The sequence below is a fragment of the Sceloporus occidentalis genome, unplaced genomic scaffold (genome assembly GCF_023333645.1).
Source record: "Sceloporus occidentalis isolate IW3139 unplaced genomic scaffold, rSceOcc1.0.p SCAF_55, whole genome shotgun sequence".
In the NCBI taxonomy this organism is placed as follows: domain Eukaryota; kingdom Metazoa; phylum Chordata; class Lepidosauria; order Squamata; family Phrynosomatidae; genus Sceloporus; species Sceloporus occidentalis.
In genome coordinates, this window is record NW_028317035.1 from 4,167,751 (window position 1) to 4,190,944 (window position 23,194).

Sequence of the window (23,194 nt, forward strand, 5' to 3'; positions counted from 1 at the left end):
GATAAATTAATTTAGTTAGGTTAGAAGGTGTAGTTCTACTTAAAACATAAAAGGTCTACCCAACATCTTCTTTCTTCAACGATGCCCTTGCTCTCCACCATAGCCTTTTCACACCTGCAAGTCCTCTTTATCCGATATATCGGTTTTGTATTACTCTTGTCATAACCCTTGAATATGTCTATTGTAAGAAGCGCTGTGTAAAATTGTTGGCGCTATAAAAAGGGACAATAATAACTTGCCAACAAATGTTACACTGTTAATGTACCTAGAAATAAAGGACAATTCTACTGAATGCTCAAATACATACTCCTGGGGGGGGGGAATGTGTAATCGATCATCAGTAAAAATAACAAAGTCTCAAAAACAGATATTAGATAGCACAAAAAAGCTAGAATTCCATTCTTGGCTTTCCAAGGGTTACATGTATTTCAATTCACCTCTGGCAAGTAAAGGCCAAGTTGACACTGAGTACTTGGGGGGTGGGGGGGATTAATGTGTCCCTGCTGTTAAAAGAGATGTGATATTCTCCAACCCCCACACCAAGTGCACAGAGTGAATTAAACTGCCTGGGATTTATCCCGACTGTTGAGAGAATGGATTTAAGGGTCATTTGTAGGATGCAGATTAGGCTGAGCAGTGAAAGGTTCAGGATACATTATCTAAACGTACATCATGCCTGTTTTTGGACAAATATTTCCAGAAGAAGAATTTCTGAACGAAGACCATTTTCAATGCAATATATGGATTTGTTTGATCCCGCTCGTGTTCCTGGAAATATGCCTGTACATAAGAGAATTAAAAATGTCTTCCGTCTTTTTTTTAATAGAAGCGTTTCAGTGACTATGCTGCTTCATTACTCAATTCCGTATTTCGCTGGAAAATACATTTGTAACAGAGAACCCCAAGACTGGCCTTTCCCCTCCTTAAGATATTACAACCTTAGATTTTTTCCTCCCTCGTTACTCATGTCACGCATGTTAACAGCCAATATTGTTTAAGAATTGATTCAAGCGAGAGGTATCACAAAAGAGAGGAATTTGATTAATTAGCATGTTTAACATTATGTCATTTATGCGACATGTATGGCACTATCAATGAGGTTCCAAAAAAAAGGTAGCCGGTTATTTATTCTTCTTAAAAAAAAACCTGCTTAATCAATTTTAACAATACCATTTCTAAACCACTGATTAGTGTAAAGAATTCCTATTTTGTTCACATTACAGTTGTATTATCCCTCAAGGTCTGTTTTACACAGCTTCCATTCTCAAAAAAAATTAAAACAAACGAGAGAGAGAGAAATTGTGCGAGCTGTCAATGCATAAAAGAATACAGACAATTAGACCAGCGGTCTGTGCTTTATCATGAAATAAAAAGCGGTGATGTTTAGACAGTTCCTATTACAATATATATCACTGATTCTTGCCAAAGACTTTCTCCCCTGGATGTAGCACTTTTTCTTAATTAAAAAGCGTGAACTAAAAGTTTTGTTCAGGATTGTGTCAGTGATTTAAACATTTTGTGCGGCACTGATTTTGGTTCGCAATAGGGTAACTCCACACCTCTTTAACCAGGGGCACATATAAATAATGCATTATAAAAGACGGGTTACCATGCAGCATATATATGTCATGTATTTAAGCCAAGCCAAGATCTGGCTTGGTTCCTTGGGTCATGGCTTTCAAAGACCAAAATATTAAAAACACTAAGAGGAGCTTGATCCTGCTTGGCTCCTGTTGACACTTCTTCGGGCTTGTGGAGCCAGGCATCCACAGCTAAAAGGAAACCTGGTCATACTTGTCTTAAAATCAAATATGTGAGAGCGAGATCTGAAATCCGACTCCATACATATATTGTCAAATCACTGAAGAAGGCAGCTGTGCTTAAACTGTACATTCGCATTAATCCTTTGTGAAATAACGCACGCATCCTGCCCTGTAATGTTTTACGACCCCATACTCCAACTCAAACAGCAGGGTTATATCCTGCACCTTTTCCTCGTCCACCCAGGTCACGTTACACTTTCACTAGTTATTTTGATACCTCCTGCTTCCTTTATTTACATCAATACACAATTACCCCGTGCTTCATATAAGCCAGTCTTGGACAAGTATCAGTCAAAATAACACTGGCAGAGTTTCATTGGTTCTAGGGCTGCAACTAACGATTATTTTAATAATCGATTAGTTGGCCGATTATTTTTTCGATTAATCGATTAATCGGATACATTTTTATTTTTTTTCAATTTAAAATAATGTAATAAAAAACGTACAATTTACACTTTCATCTCTTTATCACAATGGCCTCTCTATTCACCTTCTTATTTTACTGACATAATAATAAAAGCTACAAGAACCCAAACACAGTGTTTCTCAAACTAGGTTTTAATAGAAAGTTATTAGTAAATATTAATTCTTATGTTAACTATTTTTCATATTTAATAAAAACTATGAGAAAAAAGCCTTGTTTAAATTTTTTTTATTTAACAAACTGCCCCCGGTTATGCACATCTGACTCCCAGCTTGCCACTCTGCCCCCATATATGCCTTATACCTCTTATATGCCAGTGATATGCAACTGAGCCCCCTGATATACCTTTTACCCCCAGATATGTTTTATGCCCCCCTGATATGCCTAATATCGATATGCCTTATACCCCCTATATGCCCTGAAATTCATAATACCCCCCATACACCACTATAACTCACCCATACACCACTCTGGCTCCTCCCCCTCCCATACACCACTCTGGCTCCTCCCCCTCCCATACACCACTTTGGCTCCTCCCCCTCCCATACTCCACTCTGCCTCCTCCCCCCTCCCATACATCACTTTGCCTCCTCCCCCTCCCATATACCACTTTGCCCCCTCCCATACTCCACTCTGGCTCCTCCCCCTCCCATACACCACTCTGCCTCCTCCCCCTCCCATACATCACTTTGCCTCCTCCCCCCTCCCATACTCCACTCATGCCTCCTGTCAGCCACGGAGGTTCACAAGACACCAGGGAGCCGGGTGGAGAGGCAGAGTGCCGTATGGGAGGGGGAGGAGCCAGAGTGGTGTATGGGAGGGTGGCTCCCATACACCCCTCTGACTCCTCCCCCCTCCCATACACCGCTCTGCCTCTCTACCCGGCTCCGTTACTGACAGGAACTTTCACTGCAGCTTCATAGAAGCCTCAGCGTAAGTGAAGGTGAGTAACGGAGGCTGTCTGTGCGATGCAGACCCCCACCGGCTGACAGAGAGGATGATCCTCTGTCAGCCGGTGGGGGTCTAAACGATGCGCACAGACAGCCTCCGTTACTGCCCTTCACTTACGCTGAGGCTTCTATGAAGTCAGTAACGGAGCCGGGTAGAGAGGCAGAGTGATGTATGGGAGGGGGGAGGAGTCAGAGGGGTGTATGGGAGGGGGAGAGAGACGGAAGTAAGACACCGGCCGACAGTGAGGGGAATCCAGGTCCCCTGCAGCGTTGCGGGGGATCTAGATTCTAGTGTTATAATCCGATCTCTGAGGTCGGATTATAATTTTTATAAATCGCTAAAAATCGATTCGATTAATCAATAATGTAAATCGTTGACAACGATTTTCATTATCGATTATCGATTTTATCGATTAGTTGTTTCAGCCCTACATGGTTCATAGGAAACCTAATACAATCAATTTGATTGCTATCGGCTACTCACATGGATTTTCGAAGTGGTACGGCAGTAAAAATACTGGCTAGGTGGCAACTGTACTTGCGTTAGCAGTCAAAATTGTCGATGACTCCTTGGACCATCAATAAAAAGTAAGCCCAGTGGCCAAGTGATGTACTCTTTCTCACTTAGGCCAACTAAACGGTGACACGTCATGATTTATATTTTCCCTTGCTTCACATGACACCTTGTTTCCTTACACTTCACCTGAACATCACTGCTTCATAAATCCATCTTGGACAACGTAATATTGTGTGTTTATAACGTACGGTTATGAAAGTTTTCCTGATCAATAACTGCCTGTTCCCTTTTCCAGTGCACAGGGAAATCTTCAACGCCTTTACACGTTTCACTTTAAGCAGGACAGATCTGAAGCAGAAGGATCTCTACCTTGACATTTATATCTCCAGCATCCCTTAGGCCTTCAACATTCTTTCCTGTTTCTGACAGCGCAAGTGTTCATTGCATCTCCCCTTCTTTGCATTACTAAAGGAATTTCAGGAATTCCGTCAGCCTCTGCACATAACATCTGCTGTTTACTAGAGTCCTCAGGAAAAGACATATGCCAGATACCGGCAAGGACTTCCAAGCCTTCCGGATGTGTTTAGCCAGGCTAAATTTAAAGTGAAAAGAACCCTGTAGTAAACATTAAAACAGTACTGTAAACATAACCATTCTCAGTTGAAGAGGCATCAGTGCTTAGCAAAATAGTAGCTGGTCATTAAAACTATATTCTAATGCTCGCAAATAGTACTATACATACATCTGCTGAGATACTACGTTGTGTTGAGCAATTTTAGACTATAAAACAATACTGTTCTGTACTAGAAAATCAGATGGCTAAATGTCCATTCAACAAGTGTGCGGTCACCACTAGAGTGTAATCTTCTACAGTATCACCATAAAGAGAAAAAAAAAGGGTTACAAAGTAATCTCAGCGTTTACACATAATCAGACCGCATTTTATAATTGGAGACAATTACTATGGAGCACCATGATTTAAGGCTGCTTTGGGACCTGGACAGCTGTGCCCCTGATATGCCATACCCCCCTATACTTAGCTCCCCCATGCTCCAGACTCCATGTCTAGTAGGGGCAGCCCGTGAACGTCTGCGCGATCCGCACAAACCTCTGCTTCTGGCCAGCACTTTCACTGGAGTTTCTACGACTGAGCACCGTAAGGTCATGTGACGCTGGTGCGCCATCATAGAAGCCCCAACAGAAGCGCCGGCAGTAGGGGAGGTTGTCTGCGACACCCACCGGCTACCAGAGAGGGAGTTTCTCCTCTCTGGCAGCCAGCGAACGTTGCCCAATGCGTGCAGACAACATCCGCCGCTGCTGACCAGTACTTCCGCCGGGGCGGAAGTGGTGTACAGTACTGGAGGATGTCTGGGCGCATCGCACAGACGCCCGCCGGCTGTCAGAGAGGAGGATCCGGGTCCCCTCCAGCTCTAGAAAAAACCCTCATTTTATATATGATAAAAATCGATTCAATTAAAGGATCTAAAATTCCTCCTAATTGTTGTGCAGGTCTGACCTGTAGCTACTGGAAGCGCTTGTTTGAGGTTATTGTACCAGTTGTTAAATTCAAGGGTTCTCTTTTATTTGTTTTTTACCAGCGCTGTGAATGTTTAACGGGTGTTTTCAATAAAGACATGAAAGATTATTATTGTTTATTTGTTATTGGATTATGCACATTGTGTGTGACTTAGATGTAGATCAGGTAATTCCAAAGGACGGACTGACTTACTTCTTGGCATTGTATATATCATACAAACAGTAATGTTTAAGTTTAAAGTTACTAGCTTACTTGAACTGCTGATCTTTGGCTCCACGGGTCTTAGATAGGAAACGTTCAGTAAGCTTCTCCAGGTTTCGAGAATAGTCCATCTCTATCTCTGCTTTCTTGCGGAAAAAATCCTGTAGATCCTGGAGGAGTTGAGTGCGCAAGTCACACTGCTGATCTAAACATTTCAGCTGCTCCATCAACTGAGCTCGTATCTCTGGATGTAAAGAAAAGATAACATGTCACATGAGCCCAATAGAAGGAGATAACAGGTACAACTGACAAGCATGCATTCCAGACAAAGAAAAGATGAGTCAAATAGGGCGCTGGATGAGTCACAAGAACACTGTAATAGAAAGCCAAACACACAGGGTGTGTTAAAGCGCAAACAAAAATGGGCAACAAAAAATAGATGGTCTTGAGATTGGTCAAACTTGTGTATAGTTAGACTGGAATTTAACAGCGATCTATATGACTATTCATAACCAGACCCATAATGCATTGCATAAAAATGTAGAGCAGGTCTCTATATCAATAAAATTCTTCTAAAGGATCTAAATAATTTACAGCCAAGGAGCAAAACCATTATTTCATGGTGGTTCTTATTGAAAATTCATCTTCCACATATTCAGACATATTAGCAATGGATCTTCAAATGTTCCCACAGTAATGTCAGGAATTTCCTGACCCACTCAGATTTCAATGCAGCAGTGCAGAGTGGGGCTCAATACGGCTTTGTTCAGCTGTGCCTAGCCCACAATGAGTGGAATCCGTACAGCCTACAGGACCTTGGGCCTCAGAGGCTATTCCCTGTGCCCTCAAAAGGCAGAGCACAAACTTAACTCCTTATTTGTTCAAAAATACAGAGTTATACATCCTGTAGTATTATACTGGTAAGTTTAATGTAGGTATGTTGTGTGTTGTCACATTTAATCTTGGTTTTTCCCCCCATTCTATGTATAAATTATTATTATTAAAATAAAAAAAAATTAAAAAAAAAAAGAGCATACCAAAGAAAAAACATTGTGCAAGAAATATGTTATCACCATAGCACTTGATTTCAATGCAGGCAATTTATTGTGTGAAAACTGTTGAGTCCCTTTAAGTCGACTCCCATCAGTCAGGTTAACCCTTTAACTCGACTAGGGTCTCAAATTTTCAGTAAAACACCACCATGGATTTAACTATACAATATATAGTTTATATTGCGTTATATATCGTTAATAGACAGGGTCTATTGAGTATCTGCATGAAGGACTAAGCTGGCCCTGCATTATGAAAAGGAAATGGTAAAATTCTAAAATACCGTATTGGCCCGAATATAGGCCGCACTTTTCCCCCCCACTTTAAGTCTTTAAAGTGGGGGTGCGGCCTATATTCGGGTTTTTGCACCCGACGCCCGGGACATGCAGTCCTGGGCACCGGGCAGGCAGCGGGGTTAGGATACAGATCCCCCGCAGCGGTGCAGCGGACGAGTATCGTACTCTCTGATACGCTCTGACAGCCTCCCCTGCTGGCACTTCCCACGGGGGGAGTGCCGGCACGGGAGATGGTCTAAGCGCAGAGTGGCAGCATATCTCGGGGGGGGGGGGATAGAGTGGCAGCATATCTCGGAGGGGGGATAGAGTGGCAGCATATCTCGGAGGGGTACATCTTCGGGACAGAGTGGCAGCATATCTCGACAATATCTCAGAAATTTTTTTCTTAACCCCTTGGCTGCTAAGCCATTTCCCACCCTGGTGCTAAGCTGGTTTTCGGCATTTTGTTGCATCTCATGTTTAAACGCGTTTAGAAGTAAATTTCTTGGGAATAAAAAAAAAAAAAAAATTAAATTAAAAGCGACAAGTTCATTTATGTCTTGTGCACTCCAGTCTTGTGCTACGAATACATGAAGCCCCTATTTGATGTGCCAAGGGGTGTAGTTTCTGAAAATGTATACTTTATGTACCATAATTTAACTTCCCAGCTGTCTAGAGCTGTCTAATTGCAGGCATCACCCCTAAATGTTTTAAGACAATTTTTTCAATTTCTTAAAGTGGTCTAGACATCTGGGAAGTTACATTAGGGTTCATAAAGTACACATTTCAAGCAAGTACACCACTTGGCGCTTCAAATGGGGGGTTACATGTATTTCTAGGACAAAAGTTGAGTGCACAAACAATGACAGAATATGTCGATTCGGCTAGAAAATGTTTTTTCTAACCATAGCGACATGTTCATTTGTGTCTTGTGCACTCCAGGTTTGTACTAGAAACACATGCAGCCCCTCATTTGATGCGCCAAGGGCTATAGTTTTTGCTAATGTATACTTTTTGTGCCATAATTTAACTTGCAGTAATGCCACGTCAAGGCTTCAACCCTAATTACTGACCATTCACACGCCTTTCATATCTCCATTCACTCGCAGAAGCACACACCATACTTTCCCCTTACAATCCCAAAGAAATTATGGTAAAGGGAGAAAAAAAAAAAATCACTTTTACAGCAAAAATAAGTTTTACTGTAAAAATGCAAGGCGCTCCAGGGATAAGATGGTTACTCACGTACCGCACAGGCTAAATGGCCGATTTTAATAATATTTGCAGTTAATTTACAGTTCAGCAAGATTTCAAAAGTTGCCTCCCTCTACCATTGGCTAAAATTAAAATTTAGTATCGGCCATTTTTTAAAAGGGAATGTGACTTTTCATAGCTATATGATCACTGTGGTAACATTGGCTACCACAGTGATCATTTAGCTAGAATACTTAAACTTTTTAAAGTTAAACTAGTTTATGTTTAGGTAATTTAATTTGGGGTTCTCTAGGCAAATTTTATCTTTATTTATCTGCCTTTAGAAACCCCCAAATCATTTTTTTTTTACTTTTTTATATTTTTATTTTTTAACTTAATATTTTTTTATTTTTTCTTTCACAAGCCTTATACCGTTAGAAAGGTAAGGCGATTACCTTTCCAACGTTATATGTTGGGGGTCTGTAGCTGCTTAGATGCCTGAGATACATGCATCTAAGCAGCATGCCCCCATACCTCTTTAACTGACAATTGTCAGTTTTCAATAAAGTTGCGCGGTGACGTCATCGCGTCATTACGCGCGCCGTCACCGGCCGGATCGGGTGGTCCCGGTGATGCCCTTCAATGTGAGGGGGCAGATCGCCAGGGTAGGTGATGATGGAGGTCCACAGACCCCCATCAAGGTAGGGTAGTGCTAGCGATGGCACCGTGCCGTCGTTAGCACCTGACTGGGACTGCTAGTGACGGCACCATGCCGTCGTTAGCAGTCAAGGGGTTAAAAAAGCACCTTACTTTTAGGGTGCGGCCTATATCCGAGCCAATACGGTAAATGGTTCAACAGATAAGTACCGTATTTGCTCAATTATAAGACGAGGTTTTTTCCAGAGCAAATGCTCTGAAAAATACCCCTCGTCTTATAATCAGTGTCGTCTTATAATCAGACCTCAAATAGGTCTGATTATGAGACTAAGATCCAGATCCCCCGCAGCGATGCAGGGGACCTGGATCCTCCTGTGTTATGCCCCCCCCCCCTCCAACTTACCGGTGCTTCCGAGCCCCCGGTGCTTAGTCCGGGCAGCATGTAGAGCTCTACGCGATTCGCGTGGAGCTCTACATGCTGCCCAGACTAAGCACCGGGGGCTCAGATGCAGGGGACCTGGATCCTCCTGTGTTATGCAGCCCCCCCCCAACTCAGAAGCACCGGTAAGTTTGGAGGAGGGAGGGGGAGTGTTAAATGGGGGGTGTAAGGCATTTCTGGAGGCAGAGTGCTCTCTGAAATGCCTTTTAACCCCTTTAATGCCACTCTGCCTCCTGAAATGCCTTTTACCTCCCTATATGCCACTCTGCCCCATAATATGCCTTTTAACCCCCTAAATGCCAGAGTGGCATATAGGGGTATAAGGCATTTCTGGAGGCAGAGTGGCACATAGGGGGTCAAAAGGCATATCATGGGGCACAGTGGCATTTAGAGGGTTAAAAGGCATATCATGGGGCACAGTGGCATATATGGGGTATAAGGCATTTCTGGGGCAGAGTTTCAAGCCTGGGGGCAGATTGGAAAAAGAAAAAAAAAAAAAAAGGAAATAAAAACAACATATTTTTCTCAATCATAGCTTTTATTAACAAACAATTGTTCACATAGTTTAGATGAACTAACATTTACTGGTAAAACTTTTTTCCTATAGGGTCGTCTTATATTCATGCTTTTTCTTTTTTTCATAAGTTAATATTCAGATTTTGGGGGGTCGTCTTATAATCAGGGTCGTCTTATAATCGAGCAAATACGGTATGTTTGTTGTGACCAAACCAAGCACATGGATATTCAATTGGCGTACTATACTGCACAAATGGGCCAACAATTAACTACTACAGATTCAGCAGGCCAATGCATTTGCCTAAACTTCTGGCAATAGTAGTGCAGCTTATCTATGCTTAGGATACTAACCAATAAGTAAGCCAACTAAAGGTAGAACGGTGTAGCTCATCGTGCCCAGGCTTCCAGATGTTACCTATTCCTGGCCATCTCTTCTGTCTAAAGAGTTAAAGCAATGCCTCGCACAAATTAGTATTTTGTATATGTGGTCTCAATACTCCTTCCACTGTAATTTGCCAAGGAGCTGTCTCGGCCCTCTACAATTACTTCTGCTGTGACAGACAAGGAGGGAGGTAGGGTGTGTCTACAAAAACGATGACAAAACACTTCCTCAATCCCTTTTGAAAAATAATTTGAGTTTTGTTAAGAAAAATAAAAAACAGTCTGTATTGGCCAGTAATACCATTCAGTTTATAATAACTGGGGGGGGATCCATACAAGTTAAGATTTTCCCCAAGTAAGACTTTTCTAATAAATCCACATTGATGGTCTTCTAAACTCATTCAAAGTTATTTATGAGGTGTATCCAAGAAGATAGACTCATTTTCCTAGCTACAAGGGCAAGCACGGCAAAGCTTGATCCATCTACTGGTACTGTGCCAACACAGTCTACCAGCTAGCGGCACATGCGCCCAGATTCGTTTTCTTATTTGTGTGGCTCCATAGAAATTGTCAGATATTTGATATTGTGTAACAGAAATAAGAACAAAAGGTTTTTTTTGGAAGGAACGGGAAGGCACACATGCCTCCCACTGATATGCCAACATGGAACTCACATGGATGTAGCCTACTTATAATGCATAAGTGACCACACACACACGAGAACAGGCAGTGAGGCTCACTGAACTTCCTTCGCTTCCATAAATTGCAAGCTACACTCCAAATATGCTGCATTCACTAGAGTTTCAATTTGGTACAAAGCTGCAAGAGCCATATTTCTTTCTCCAAAAGTGCCATGTAATGCACAGTTAATTATGACAACATGAATTCTTGATCTTATGTCATCTCATATCAGTATCCTCAGATCAATTTAGCCTTGAATGAGAACACAATGATTATGGTTCCTTTTTACCGTTGAGTATATAACCACAAATAATGAATGAAAAAAAATTGAAAGGAAAAGGATGCACAGATTAAACACAGAACATAGTTTCAGCTGAAATCTGGTATTACTGTCAGGAGAGGACGTCTTTCATTATGACTTATAATTACTAAATACTTCTCTGAAAGGTTTTAGTTTAAACCCTTTTTCACAGAAAGTAGAAGTAGGCTGTATTTTGGAATACATTCGAACATTTCTCTTTTTAAGATTGTAGAGCTCCCGGTATTTCACAAAACAATAATTATAGAGCCCAGCAGTTTTTAGGGGAAGGGAGGAACACATTTCGCTCAACTCAATTCTCACTCCCTCCTTCCAACCAGTAGAACTAAATATGTCACATCTCAAACTAGCTCTAATCCAAACGAGGAGCGAGGTTCGCTCACCAAACTGGAGGGCTGTGATGTTAGAGGGTGAGGGAAAGAACTTTTGCCAAAATGCAGAGGATGTAGGTGTGCCCCCCTAGGCAAGGTAAGGAGTGGCAACTCCCAGGAACAACCCCTGCCACCCTTCTGGCGGGTGAGATATTTACAGACATGATGGAAATGTATCTTAACACCTCTGTGTAATTATTTACCTTTTATCCTCCTATTATAGGTGATGAGAATAGCGGATGATCTCATGTTTACGTTCCCATCTAGGTCTGACGCGTGCAGTTGCAGCCCCGTGATTGAGCTTGTGACAGCAAACTCGGTATGGATACCCAGCGGAGAGGGAAGAAGATGGGAAAGCACCGCTTAACCCCAGAAAAAGGAAGCAGAAAAGTTTCCAAAAATCGTAATATATGTCTGTAAAGTCCTTCCGGTTAGACTTGTGGCTCTTACTTACTATCGAACATATCAGAAATTCCTACCTTTACCCGTTATGGAGACACAAATACTACATATCTCACCTTCTCTTAAACCCGACAACAGACACACATGATCTTTCTTCTTATAACCCTATTAGTACCTTTACTCTTGTTCATTTATTGCAAATACAGACTTTCCCTATCCACCAGCAACTGGGCAAAAACACGTACCTACCTACCTCCAGCTCACATACACATCTATGCCCTAATACTTAAATAAATAAGAACTTCCCAGCATTTGTGGCAAAGGTTAATACGGTAAGGGAATTTAAACATGCATGGGTTAAGCATTTGGTTGAATATATAACAGGAGAAAAAGTTTGATGGGTTTGTTTCACAGCAGGAAACAGTAGGCAGACCAGATGGGCCGAAAGGTTCTTCTTATCTGTTGTTCAGGAGGCAGAGCTCTCACTTCCCCTAAAATTAATGAGACATATATATTTTTTTTTTTATACCGGAAGAAGCTGTTCCCAAATTAAATGAGATTTCACAATCACTGGTCCCGACTGCTAGTAGAAGCAGACACCAGCACGACTTGTAATTACCAGATTCGAGTAATGTTCTTCCTCCTATTTTCTGATTACCTTTGAATTTTCATTCCGACTATCAGACTGCAGAGTGGCAATAAGACCCCATTTCAGAACAGGGCCCTGATTAAGATGTCTATCCCCGTTTCCCCAAAACCCTTACGTGTATAATGTATATATGGTGGATGCAGATGAGTATTTAATAATATCTGATTTTATATATATAATCTGGGGGGATCCATTGCCTACTTTGCCTCCAGTAGGCAAACTAGTATATACATCACACAAATACACATACATACAGTGAAGGAAAAAAATTTGACCCCCTACATTTGCCCACTGACAAAGACATCAGCCTATAATTTTTATGGTAGGTTTATTTGAACCGTGATAGACAGGATAACAAAAAAAAAAAATATACATTGATTTGACCCCTTTGCAAAACATGACTTATTACTTGGTGGCAAAACCCTTGTTGACAATCACAGAGGTCAGACGTTTCTTGTAGTCGGCCACCAAGTTTGCACACTTCTCAGGAGGGATTTTGTCCCACTCCTCTTTGCAGATCCTCTCCAAGTCGTTAAGGTTTCGATGCCGACGTTTGGCAACTCGAACATTCAGCTCCCTCTACAGATTTTCTATGGGATTTAGGTCTGGAGACTGGCTAGGCCACTCCGCCTTAATCCTTGGTTGATAGGGACCGGGATCCTTGGACAGCTCTTGGCCTTGCTGATTGATAGGGGATATTTATTTCATGAGTAAAAATGCAAATCAATGTAGAACTTATTTGAAATTAGTTATTCTGGATTTTTTGTCTCGTTATGCAAATAAACCTACCATTAAAATGATAGACTGATCATGTCTTTGTCAGTGGGCAAACATACAAAATCAGCAGGGGATCAAATACTTTTTGCCTTCACTGTATACACATACCGTATTTGCTCGATTATAAGACAAGGTTTTTTCAGAGCAAATGCTCTGAAAAAATATCCCTCGTCTTATATTCGAGGTAGTCTTCTAATCAGACCTCAAATAGAGGTCTGATTACAAGACTAAGATCCAGATCCCCCGCTGCGCTGCAGGAGACCTGGATCATTCTCTCTAGCAGCCTCTGCTGCCGCCGGCACTTCCTCTGGGGGCTTCTATGACGGAGCGCCGGCATCACATGACCTTCCGGTGCGCCACCATAGAAGCCTCGGAAGTATTGGCCACCAGCAGCGGAGGTCTGCATCGCACAGACCTCTACCGGCTGCCCCACTAGACACCAGGTAGTCTGAAGCACGGGTCACAAGTAAAGGGATGCCCTGGTAAGTTAGGGAGGGTGTTAAGAGTGGAATGGGAGCGGGGCTCAATGGTATTCTGGAGGCAGAGTGGCATATAGGGGGTTAAAAGGCATGTTAGGGAGACAGTGGCATACATGGGTGTACAAGGCATATCTGGGAGGCAGAGTGGCAAATAGGGGGTTAAAAGGCATATCTGGGGCAGAGTGGCATATAGGGGGGTATAAGGCATTTCTGGAGGGCAGAGTGGTATATAAGTCATATCCGGGGAGCAGATGTGCATAACTGGGGCAGAGTGGCAAATAAAAACAAAAAAATCATTTTTTCAATCATAGTTTTTATTAAATATGAAAAAAATAGTTTACATGTGAATATTTACTAGTAAAACTTTTCTTATAGGGTAGTCTTATTTTCAGGCTTTTTTCCTGAATTAATATTCAAATTTTAAGGGGTCATCTTATAATTGAGCAAATACGGGCTCAGAAATGTTTTAGACTTGAAAAAGGTAGAAGAGCTCCCAAAAGCTTGTCATTCCAAAATTCTGTTAGTCCAATAAAAAAAAAAAAAGCTATTGTTACAAGATACTTATTTCATCTGTTATTTGATATTGACACCACTGGACTAATACGGCTACAACCTCTACTCTATACATACACACAATTGACTGATCCCCTTTGATATCCACTTTAACCTAAAGTACATTTATTATGTAAATCCATGCCTGCTATTCTAAATTCTATACATTTCTAGAAATATAAGGATACACTGATGCAGAATACTAACACGACCAGAACAATTAAGGTGTTGTGAGCGTCTACATGAGCAGAAAACACACCCCACCAGACTCTCCAGATGATGGACACAGCCTCTAACCTAGGAAACCTCTAGCCTTGTTCTCAACAGCATGTGAAATAGTTAATGCTTGCTGTGAGGTGAAGTGCTGACCTTTCCTCCAATCCCAACTTCAATCTGTGCCAGGAGGCAGGGGGATTCCCTATGTGTCCCAAAGGACTATTCTGTGGGGAAATGACCCATAAAACAATTAGCTAGGGGCTGGTTATTTGACAATTGATTTTACAGTCACATTCACAGAAAAACTGATGTATTTTTTTTTTTTTATTAGTGGCTCTGGATTAGCGGCTAAGGATTTAAATAAACAAATGAAATTGGGGAAAAAAAATGTTTAGACCACAAATGACATAAGCAAACACATGAAACCACTCATGCATTCCAAGCTCAGACATCATCAACTCGTTCTGTATATGCCCTAGAAAAGTAATGGAAAGAAATCTTCATATTGAAACGTTAGGTCTGTGGTATGATGATATGCCCAATAAAGCCTTATACGACGTCCTTAAATCACACTGAAATATGCTTGCTTAGGCAGTTACTACAGACAACAGTAGAACAATTTATGTTAAGTACTGCAATTTATATTGATCATTAGTAGGACCAAAACACATACATATGGATACACTGATTTTATCAAAGAAGAATTCCATTCAATCATTAGTACGCATTATGGAGAAACAACTCAGCCTTTCTTACAACTGAAATACACAGTCTCATTATAGGATAGCGAATGCATCTCCTGCAGTGCATTTGGCTAGGAGGTGGGGAAAAGCCAAATGCATTTGCCAAATGGGTCACACAAAAATGTAAAGGTGCTGGAGTGTCCCTTTAAAACCGAATAGAATACTTGACGGCTTCTGCTACATGCCATGGAACACAGACTGGGAGTAGGGGCCCACACATCTTCCTCTGTATGCCGTCACTTAACCTAAGAGTTTTAGGGTTGTGTATATGGGATTGTAAAATAACTTACACTGGTTTGTGCGGCTTGAAGAAGGATGGCGTTGCTACATTGCATACATTTAAGGTCTCATAAAGTTAAGTATGTGGGATCCATGACTAGGAAATGCGCCTTTGGTATCCAGTATCTATGAAGGATGGACTAAGCTCAGGTATCAAATAGGTAAGGGACAGTTCAATGTCCCATGTAATTTAACCAAAACAGCATATGAATGGAGTACTTCTTCAAAAATGTGGCAAGAAAGCCACCCCATTGAAGCAAATGTTCCCCAAGCCAGCACTGGAGCCGATTGGGGTATCCGGTGTGCCAGGAGATGTGTTGAACACACAGCTGAACACATACCCTCCATGGACAATAGCTGGGGGTGGGGAAAAGCGCGAAATCCATATGGGTGTATTCAGCCTTATCCCCCAATGCATTTGCAAGGGAGACAACATAAATTTACTTCTCAGCTCATATGCAATAAGAGGCATATGATGTCTGGACTGTGCTTGTATTAACTTAGCCTGTAGTGTATGTGGATTATGATTTTTCATTCCCTTCGTTGCCCAGATGAGTAGTTTCACCAACCAACATTTTTTGCTGTCCTTGCCATGACCTCTAGACATTTCTGTCCTGAGGGCAAATCTTTCAGGCAGAGCAGGGTAACACCTGACAAAGTCAGGTGAGGGTCAGAGAGCAAAACTAATTCTTTCAGCTCTCCGGCAAGATAAATCTGAAACATAATGCATTAAAGCTGGGTGTCCAACTACCAAATTTTTTTTTTGCCATTTTATCAAGAACCTTGGCTCAGGCAAATGAATTTTGAAATTTTTTTTTGTGTCCCGGAAACTATAAAAATTTATTTTTTTTAAAAAAATCACGGGGCACCCATCTTGTTTTTCTAGTGCAAATATATAGTAATAGAAGAACAATTATTACATAGTTGTCTTAATTCTGTAATAACTAACATCACTGAACACTCAACATATCTCAGTTGAAGCCTACACAAAACACTACACATTTTATGAAGGCAATCAATCTTTACTATAACATTTTTAATATAAGATATCAATTTAAATGCATTCAAATCCTAAATATAGTTAATGTCCGTATTAAAAGGGCATCACATAATGCTGACATGCGGTACACCAAAAATGTTAAACAGATGAATTCTATGAATGTTTATCTATATGTTTCTCTCCATTTTAAGAATTGTTAAATCATATGCCTGATTTCCTTAACGCAGCATTTGAAAGCATTAGCAGTGAACATAATAAGTGTTATTTTCCCAAAAGGTCATTTGCTTTCAGACTGCAATGGCAGCAAGGGGAGGAGTGGTGCATAAACCGGTGTTGTTCTGTATATCAGGGAGGTGGTGGGGGACGGATTTGGAAGGAAGGGGAAGGGTGCTGTGCGTACAGTCTGGCACACGGTCATTTCCACCACCATCTGCTGCCACTCTGGGCAGGAAACTCAACAAAGTGACAGCAAGAGAGATAATGAAAATAGTTCTAGAAATATTGAAGGCTTCCTAGCTTTTAGGAGACATGTGCTGCTCCAGGGCTGCTCTCTTAGAATCTAAAATATTCCAATTTAAAAAATTAGACAGCTGTATGAGGCCTCAAGCAAAGCTATAGGGACAAAGGAGTGTCATAATAGATTATACTATTGGTCTTTTAAAAATCAAGTGATTAATGGCATAAATATGTGGTACACTGGTATTACCTATTTTGAATCCTCAGTCCCTCTTTCAATTCAAAATTTTCATTTGAAATACTGTCACGTATACAGTAAAGTCAAATAATGAATTCTTTATATATGAAATTCCTAAAACAATAATAAAAAACAGGCTGCCCTATTAGACTACTTGCTCCATGCATCGATTCCTGCAGGGCTTCTAATTTCTCACCGAGTGATCAGAAGCCTCCTGTCTTCGCACTAGCGAATGACCAAACTCTTCATGATTTCAGCTGCAAACACTTAAAAGTTGCATGACATTTCACAGAGGAACGGATAGGCTGTTGCCTATTAGAAAAAGCTTTTTGGAAAAAGGAATGGAGGTTGTTTATCTTCACAATGAATTAAATGGAGTCTCAACTTTACACTGTAACCAGGGCTGAACTGGCAATCATGAGGAGGCACTGGGCTGGCGGCTATATATGCGTGGCCACACACTGCACCACCTTATCTACATCAGTTGATGGCCAGTGGCTCACCGGGCATCTGGCCAGTGTCCCAGATGAGCAGTCCAAGCCTGTTCATAACTGCAGCATATAGGGAGGTATAAGGCATTTGAGGAGGCAGAGTGGCGTATAGAGGATTGGGAACTTCACTCCTAGTAGTACAGAAAACAAACAGTTTTAATACATATAGACGTCCACCAGTCTCTCTCGTGCCTTCCTGCCTTCCAAACATACATTTCACTGCAGTCCAACGAAACAACGTCCATTGACCCAAACTATGTCCTCTAAATATTTACTGTCAGTGTTCCACTCTCTCCTGCTTCATCTCCTTTGAAATAAAAAGGCACACTGTAAACAGTACTTTGGTAAGCATTTCTGCTACTTGGCACAGAGCCCACACTAATTTTACAATTGAATCACAGGATAGTGGAGCTACAGATTGGCTAGATTTCCAACAAAGGGCATGAAGCAAGCAGAAGAAATAATGTTGTACTAAATATTATGAGATGAGAACATCTAAGTAGACACTGCAATGCTGTATAACATAGCATTTGCCAAAGAACAAGCATGTACATTGGCAAGGACTTTTTAATGCAAAACCCATCAGGACTATTGATGTAGACAACAGAAATTGTTTAGTACAGATGGCAACAAATTGCTATTAGACGCCAGATTTTAGGTTAGTTTGTAAACCCTTCACAAAAGGTTATTAAACTGCTTAAGTAAACCATTATCAATACAATATTTAATTGATTTCTCACTATAACCTGCTTTAAACAAAAAAATAAAAAAATAATGAGATATATATATATATATATATATATATATATATATATATATATATATATATATATATATTAAGCCAAGCCTGCCAACTTTGATCTACCATTGACCAGCTCATAAAAAAGGAACGTAGCAGTTGTGACAACTAATATTAGGAATTGTGGGTTCTCAGCGCTATAGCTTATGAATGGATGTGTTCTACATTATATCTAAAGACTCTTCCTCAATGTGTTGTTACTGCAGGGGGAGGGGAGAAATAAGCACTCCTCTCTGCTACTCCAAGCAAGTTGTGCATTCACATGGGTGGTGCCTGCTGCATCGCAGAGAGGTGCTTGCAGCCCCAGCCAGCAAGCATCTTCACAGCACAAGGGAGTTGTCATGGCAACATTTACACTTACTGGGTACCAGCGCTGATAACAAGCCTGCTGCACCTCTGTCTCTTATTAGACGATAGCATAGATTGGGAGTGACCCAAGGAATAAAATGCTAAATAGGCTGATGGGGGAGGGAAACACATACACAGTATAGGAGTGTGTAGACATTAAGTGTAGTGAAACTAAATCAAAACATAAAATAGGCCCTGCTATTGTAAGCTTACAATATTAGATGCATGAAAAAAATTGTGGTATTTTAAATCTAAAATCTACATTAAAAGAAATTCCATAGTCGCTTAATAGAATATTTTAGGCTCACGCTGCGCCCAGATACATTAATGACATTGAACCAGCAACATCAAGTAATGTTATTCCACGAGGAGCAATTATTTTATTTGAAAATGTCCTCGCTTGGACCACCGGTTTAAAGGTAACTAATAGTTAAGTATGCTGTAGACTTTAAATAAGTATTTGGGCTTTTAAGACTACAGCATACTTAACTATTAGTTACCTTTAAACCGGTGGTCCAAGCGAGGACATTTTCAAATAAAAGACTTTTAGGTTGAAAAGATTTGGACAGTTTGTGAAACTGGAATGCCACTGAAATTAAAGGGGCACGGGGTTCGTACAAGTTTGATTCAGGGTGCAGACCGAGTTATAAAAGCAAAATGTCAAGGATTATCGAATTAAGCTGTCCTAAATTACATATTAGGACAAAGCAGCCTCCTGCATATTATATTATTACACACAATGTAATTATATATATATATATATACACACACACACACACACACACAGAGTATAAATGTTCTCTACAATTGTAGATAAACATTAAAAAATTAAATTGTTTAATGATACCAAGTAGTTTTTTTTTTTGTTTTTTTTTTTATAAACATGACACGTTTTATTGCAAAGATTGACAGGATTACAAACAGCAGTTTTGTGCTTTACAACCTGGAATGACACAGAGAAACAGAAACAGATTCCTCTGCCTTGTGAAATACATTATTGTCCTTCAGCAGCAGGAGGTATAGGACCTGAAGGACAGATTGGACGGGTCACTGAACACAATGAAAAAGCCCAAACATTGCATGGGGCGTTATCCACAGACTACATGGTCTTTACAAAAAGATACACATAACGTGAAGATTATGTGAATTAAGAAAATTAGACAAAATTAAAAAAAAATAAAAAATACAAGGATAAATTGAAAGGTCCTAAATAATGCAAAAGGAAATATCACATTACTGTACTTGGTGTTTCAGCCCTGCTATTGTCATCTGACAATAAAAGAACTGCAGAGCACACGAAATGAGGCAAAACACATTGGCTTGTTTCGTAGTTACACTTGGCAGGAGGTGCCGACACTGCAAATCCACCAACGCAGTATTACCAGCACACATGGCCAAATGGATTCACTGCGCAAGACTGATGTGCTGCGTAAAAGAGCATATCTCTAAAGTGCATTGTAGAAAAAAATGTGTATTATGCATGTGGATTCTTTTCTAAATACTATTCATTTTTGCTCATCACACACACACACACTCGTATCACCACACCAAAACAGAACTTCCACATTGACAAACATTTAGATACACAAGTTTTCTTGACCTGCTAGAAGCGGCTCATTAACTATACATGTTACAGGTAGCAGTAAAACTTGGAAGGAAGTAGAGCAGCAACGTGGTTTCTCCCTTGGTGATCTTAACCGAAAGCACTCTTACTATGAAGGTCTTTATATAAATGCTAATTCACGCTGCACAATCAATGTGTTTAGAGAAAATAAACCTGGGTAAACATATGTATATATGCTTTTGCAAAACCCCCTGGCCTTTTATCACCATCATTGCTGGATTTATGTTACATACATTTTTAGGGCACTTCACTCGTTTAAAGGGTAACTGTCCAACAGGTTATAAAGTCCAGATAACTTTCAACCCAAAATTTCTGTTCCGTGATCCCTTTTGCTTTCCTTCCAAATGATTTTGTAATAGTGTGTGTGTATACATATCAAGGGTTATTTTCGAAGAAATCAACTGTCAGCGAGCTATGAAGAACAGAAAGGGATTAGGGATTTCATCTCTAGCAAACAGAAGACAAAATGAAAAAAAAAAAAAAAAAAAAAAAAAAAAAAAGGTTGACCTCAATGTTATTGAATACGCACAAAAATATTTGCAGAATTCACAAAAAATAAGGCTTAATTTTCACTTAAACTACCTTAAACCAAGACCTGGTGCAAAAAAAAAATAAAAAAACACATCAAAAACTAATTCCTTAGTTTGTGTTCAGACTCCTCCCTTTTTTCTCTAATCTTTGTCTTCCCTTTGTCAGTTAAGCTCAATTACTACAAAAACCTATCTTTAAGCAAACTTATCATTAGCAAACATAGGTCAAACAGTCATGCATGGTTGTTTACATATCTACAGGAACATCAAGTTTTCTTTTCTTTTTTTATTTACTTATTTTCTTAAACACAAATATTGGCTGAAATACCAGAAAACATAACACCACTTGTCGTTCTACATTCTTGGGAATTAAACGTCCAGCTAAAGCTTTAACTGCTTGCACAATCACGGCAAGAACAGGATTCTAGGCTTGTGTGATAAAAATATTTAGGCAGGAGAAATCCTACAGTAGGAGGGTGTGGGCAGAAGGGATCACCAGGCTCGGTTCCATCTGAGTGTCCTGCCAACATAAACATGCCAGAAGGCAAAGGGGATGTAACCCAGAAACATGACAGTGTGATAGGAAGAGGAGGGAGCAGAACAACAAGCAGTAAAAACAAGAGAAGGAAGACCTCAAATATCAGAAGATATGCGAGAAGGGAAATAAATAAAGAAAATGGACAGAGAATATATTGAGAGAGCACGCAATGGGAGCTGGACAGAAGAAGAATTATGCAACAAGCGTCCCCATGAGCCGTAGTAAAATGTTAAGGTATATAAAACTAGGATTGACATCAGGGAGGTCTCCAACTCCTACACCCATTCTAACAGCTCCCCCGAAAAATAAATTGGCACCTATTAAATATTTGTCCAGCTCGGATGATAATGCAGATGCTGACCAGTTAAAGAGAACTGTTTTTAGTGTTTTGTACTAAAGACCATACTAAAAACACAACAAATTAAAAACCACCATAAAGACAATTAAGCACATCAGAAGACTATTACAGTGGCCTCCTTTTTAAAACCGGAGGAATCAATCTTGACTTATTTGCCATTGATAGATATATACCAGGTATTGTTGCCAGGTTACAAACATAGTTAATACATGTATGAATAGCCCATGGCAACTTTGCAATACTGTAGGAATGCTGGTAAAATACAAGGCACATTCCTGTCGGATCCTGGGCACGCGGCCTCCTGTTTAATCAGAGACCTTAATTCATCAAGCAGCTGGGCAAGAGGCCCAACAACTCCTTAACTATTTTCCTTCGACAATAGACTAGCGTTACGCTGCGGACCACTCTGCGTGCATTTGGAGAACTAGGGATCCTTGTGTGCCAAATGCAGAGCAATACATGTTAGTGGTGAACAGCATTGTCACAGATCTTGATCAATATTGTGTACTGTGCTCCCTTACACACCAGTGCTACAAACTTATCAAACCCCCTTCCACACCAAACTGGTCATTGACTTTCTGACCTTTCTTCAACTGAAGGTCAACAGCTGTCACAAGGGCAAAGACAATAGAGGTCTGTACACCAAGACATCTCCATAGCAACCTCCTACCCTATAGTCTAATTTATATTGCTTAGGGTAGCCCAGGGCTACAAGGATAACCTTTAATCCAACATACAAGTTACAAGCCACTAGCGAGCCACCTTCTCATAAACAATGGCAAACAACGCCCCCCACCACCAGCTCACAGGAGTGATTCAATATTTTACAACATAACTTTCACAAACCTGGCCTCTTTGTCTGTAGTAAGATAAGGAGGACCTTTATTATAAGTTCCTTGTGATATGCTGTAGACTATTTTATATCGTCTATAGACAAAAACCTCCACATGCACACATAACCTCACTTTTGAAAAGAAAAAGTCACTCTTTAAACAATAAGTTGACAGTATGTCAAAAAAAAATAAAAAAATTATGCATTGGTAATGTATACCAGAGAATAATGAATGGAGTTTGTTTTTTTGTTTGTTTTAAATAATGTATCATATCGCAGAAAGAGAACTAATAATTGGACAGGGTCCCTGGTTCAATAATCCTATTCTCACAGAAATAACAGAAGCAGAGCTGAACCTAGGGAGCAAGTATTCTTCAGACAGTTGTCTGGGAGAGGTTAATGGCTATTCTGTGCCCCCCTACTGAGTACTCAAATGGTCTTTGATGAAGAGTCAGCTTACAGGCTCACTGAAACAAAATGCCAGAAAAAAAAAAAAAAAAAAAGTTTAAACACATTAGGGTTCCCTCCCCCACAGTAAATATCTAAAA

The 23,194-nt window shown here is 40.4% G+C and overlaps 1 protein-coding gene across 1 annotated transcript in view; it reads right to left on the bottom strand.

Annotated features, from left to right (window-relative positions):
• LOC149287947 (SLIT-ROBO Rho GTPase-activating protein 2-like) overlaps positions 1-23,194 on the bottom strand; it is a 57,570-nt gene that overhangs the window by 28,531 nt on the left and 5,845 nt on the right. Inside the window, exon 2 of the mRNA XM_089492227.1 lies at positions 5,504-5,696. Coding sequence (XP_089348353.1) covers positions 5,504-5,696 — 193 coding nt within the window. The remainder of the gene's footprint in view (positions 1-5,503; positions 5,697-23,194) is intronic.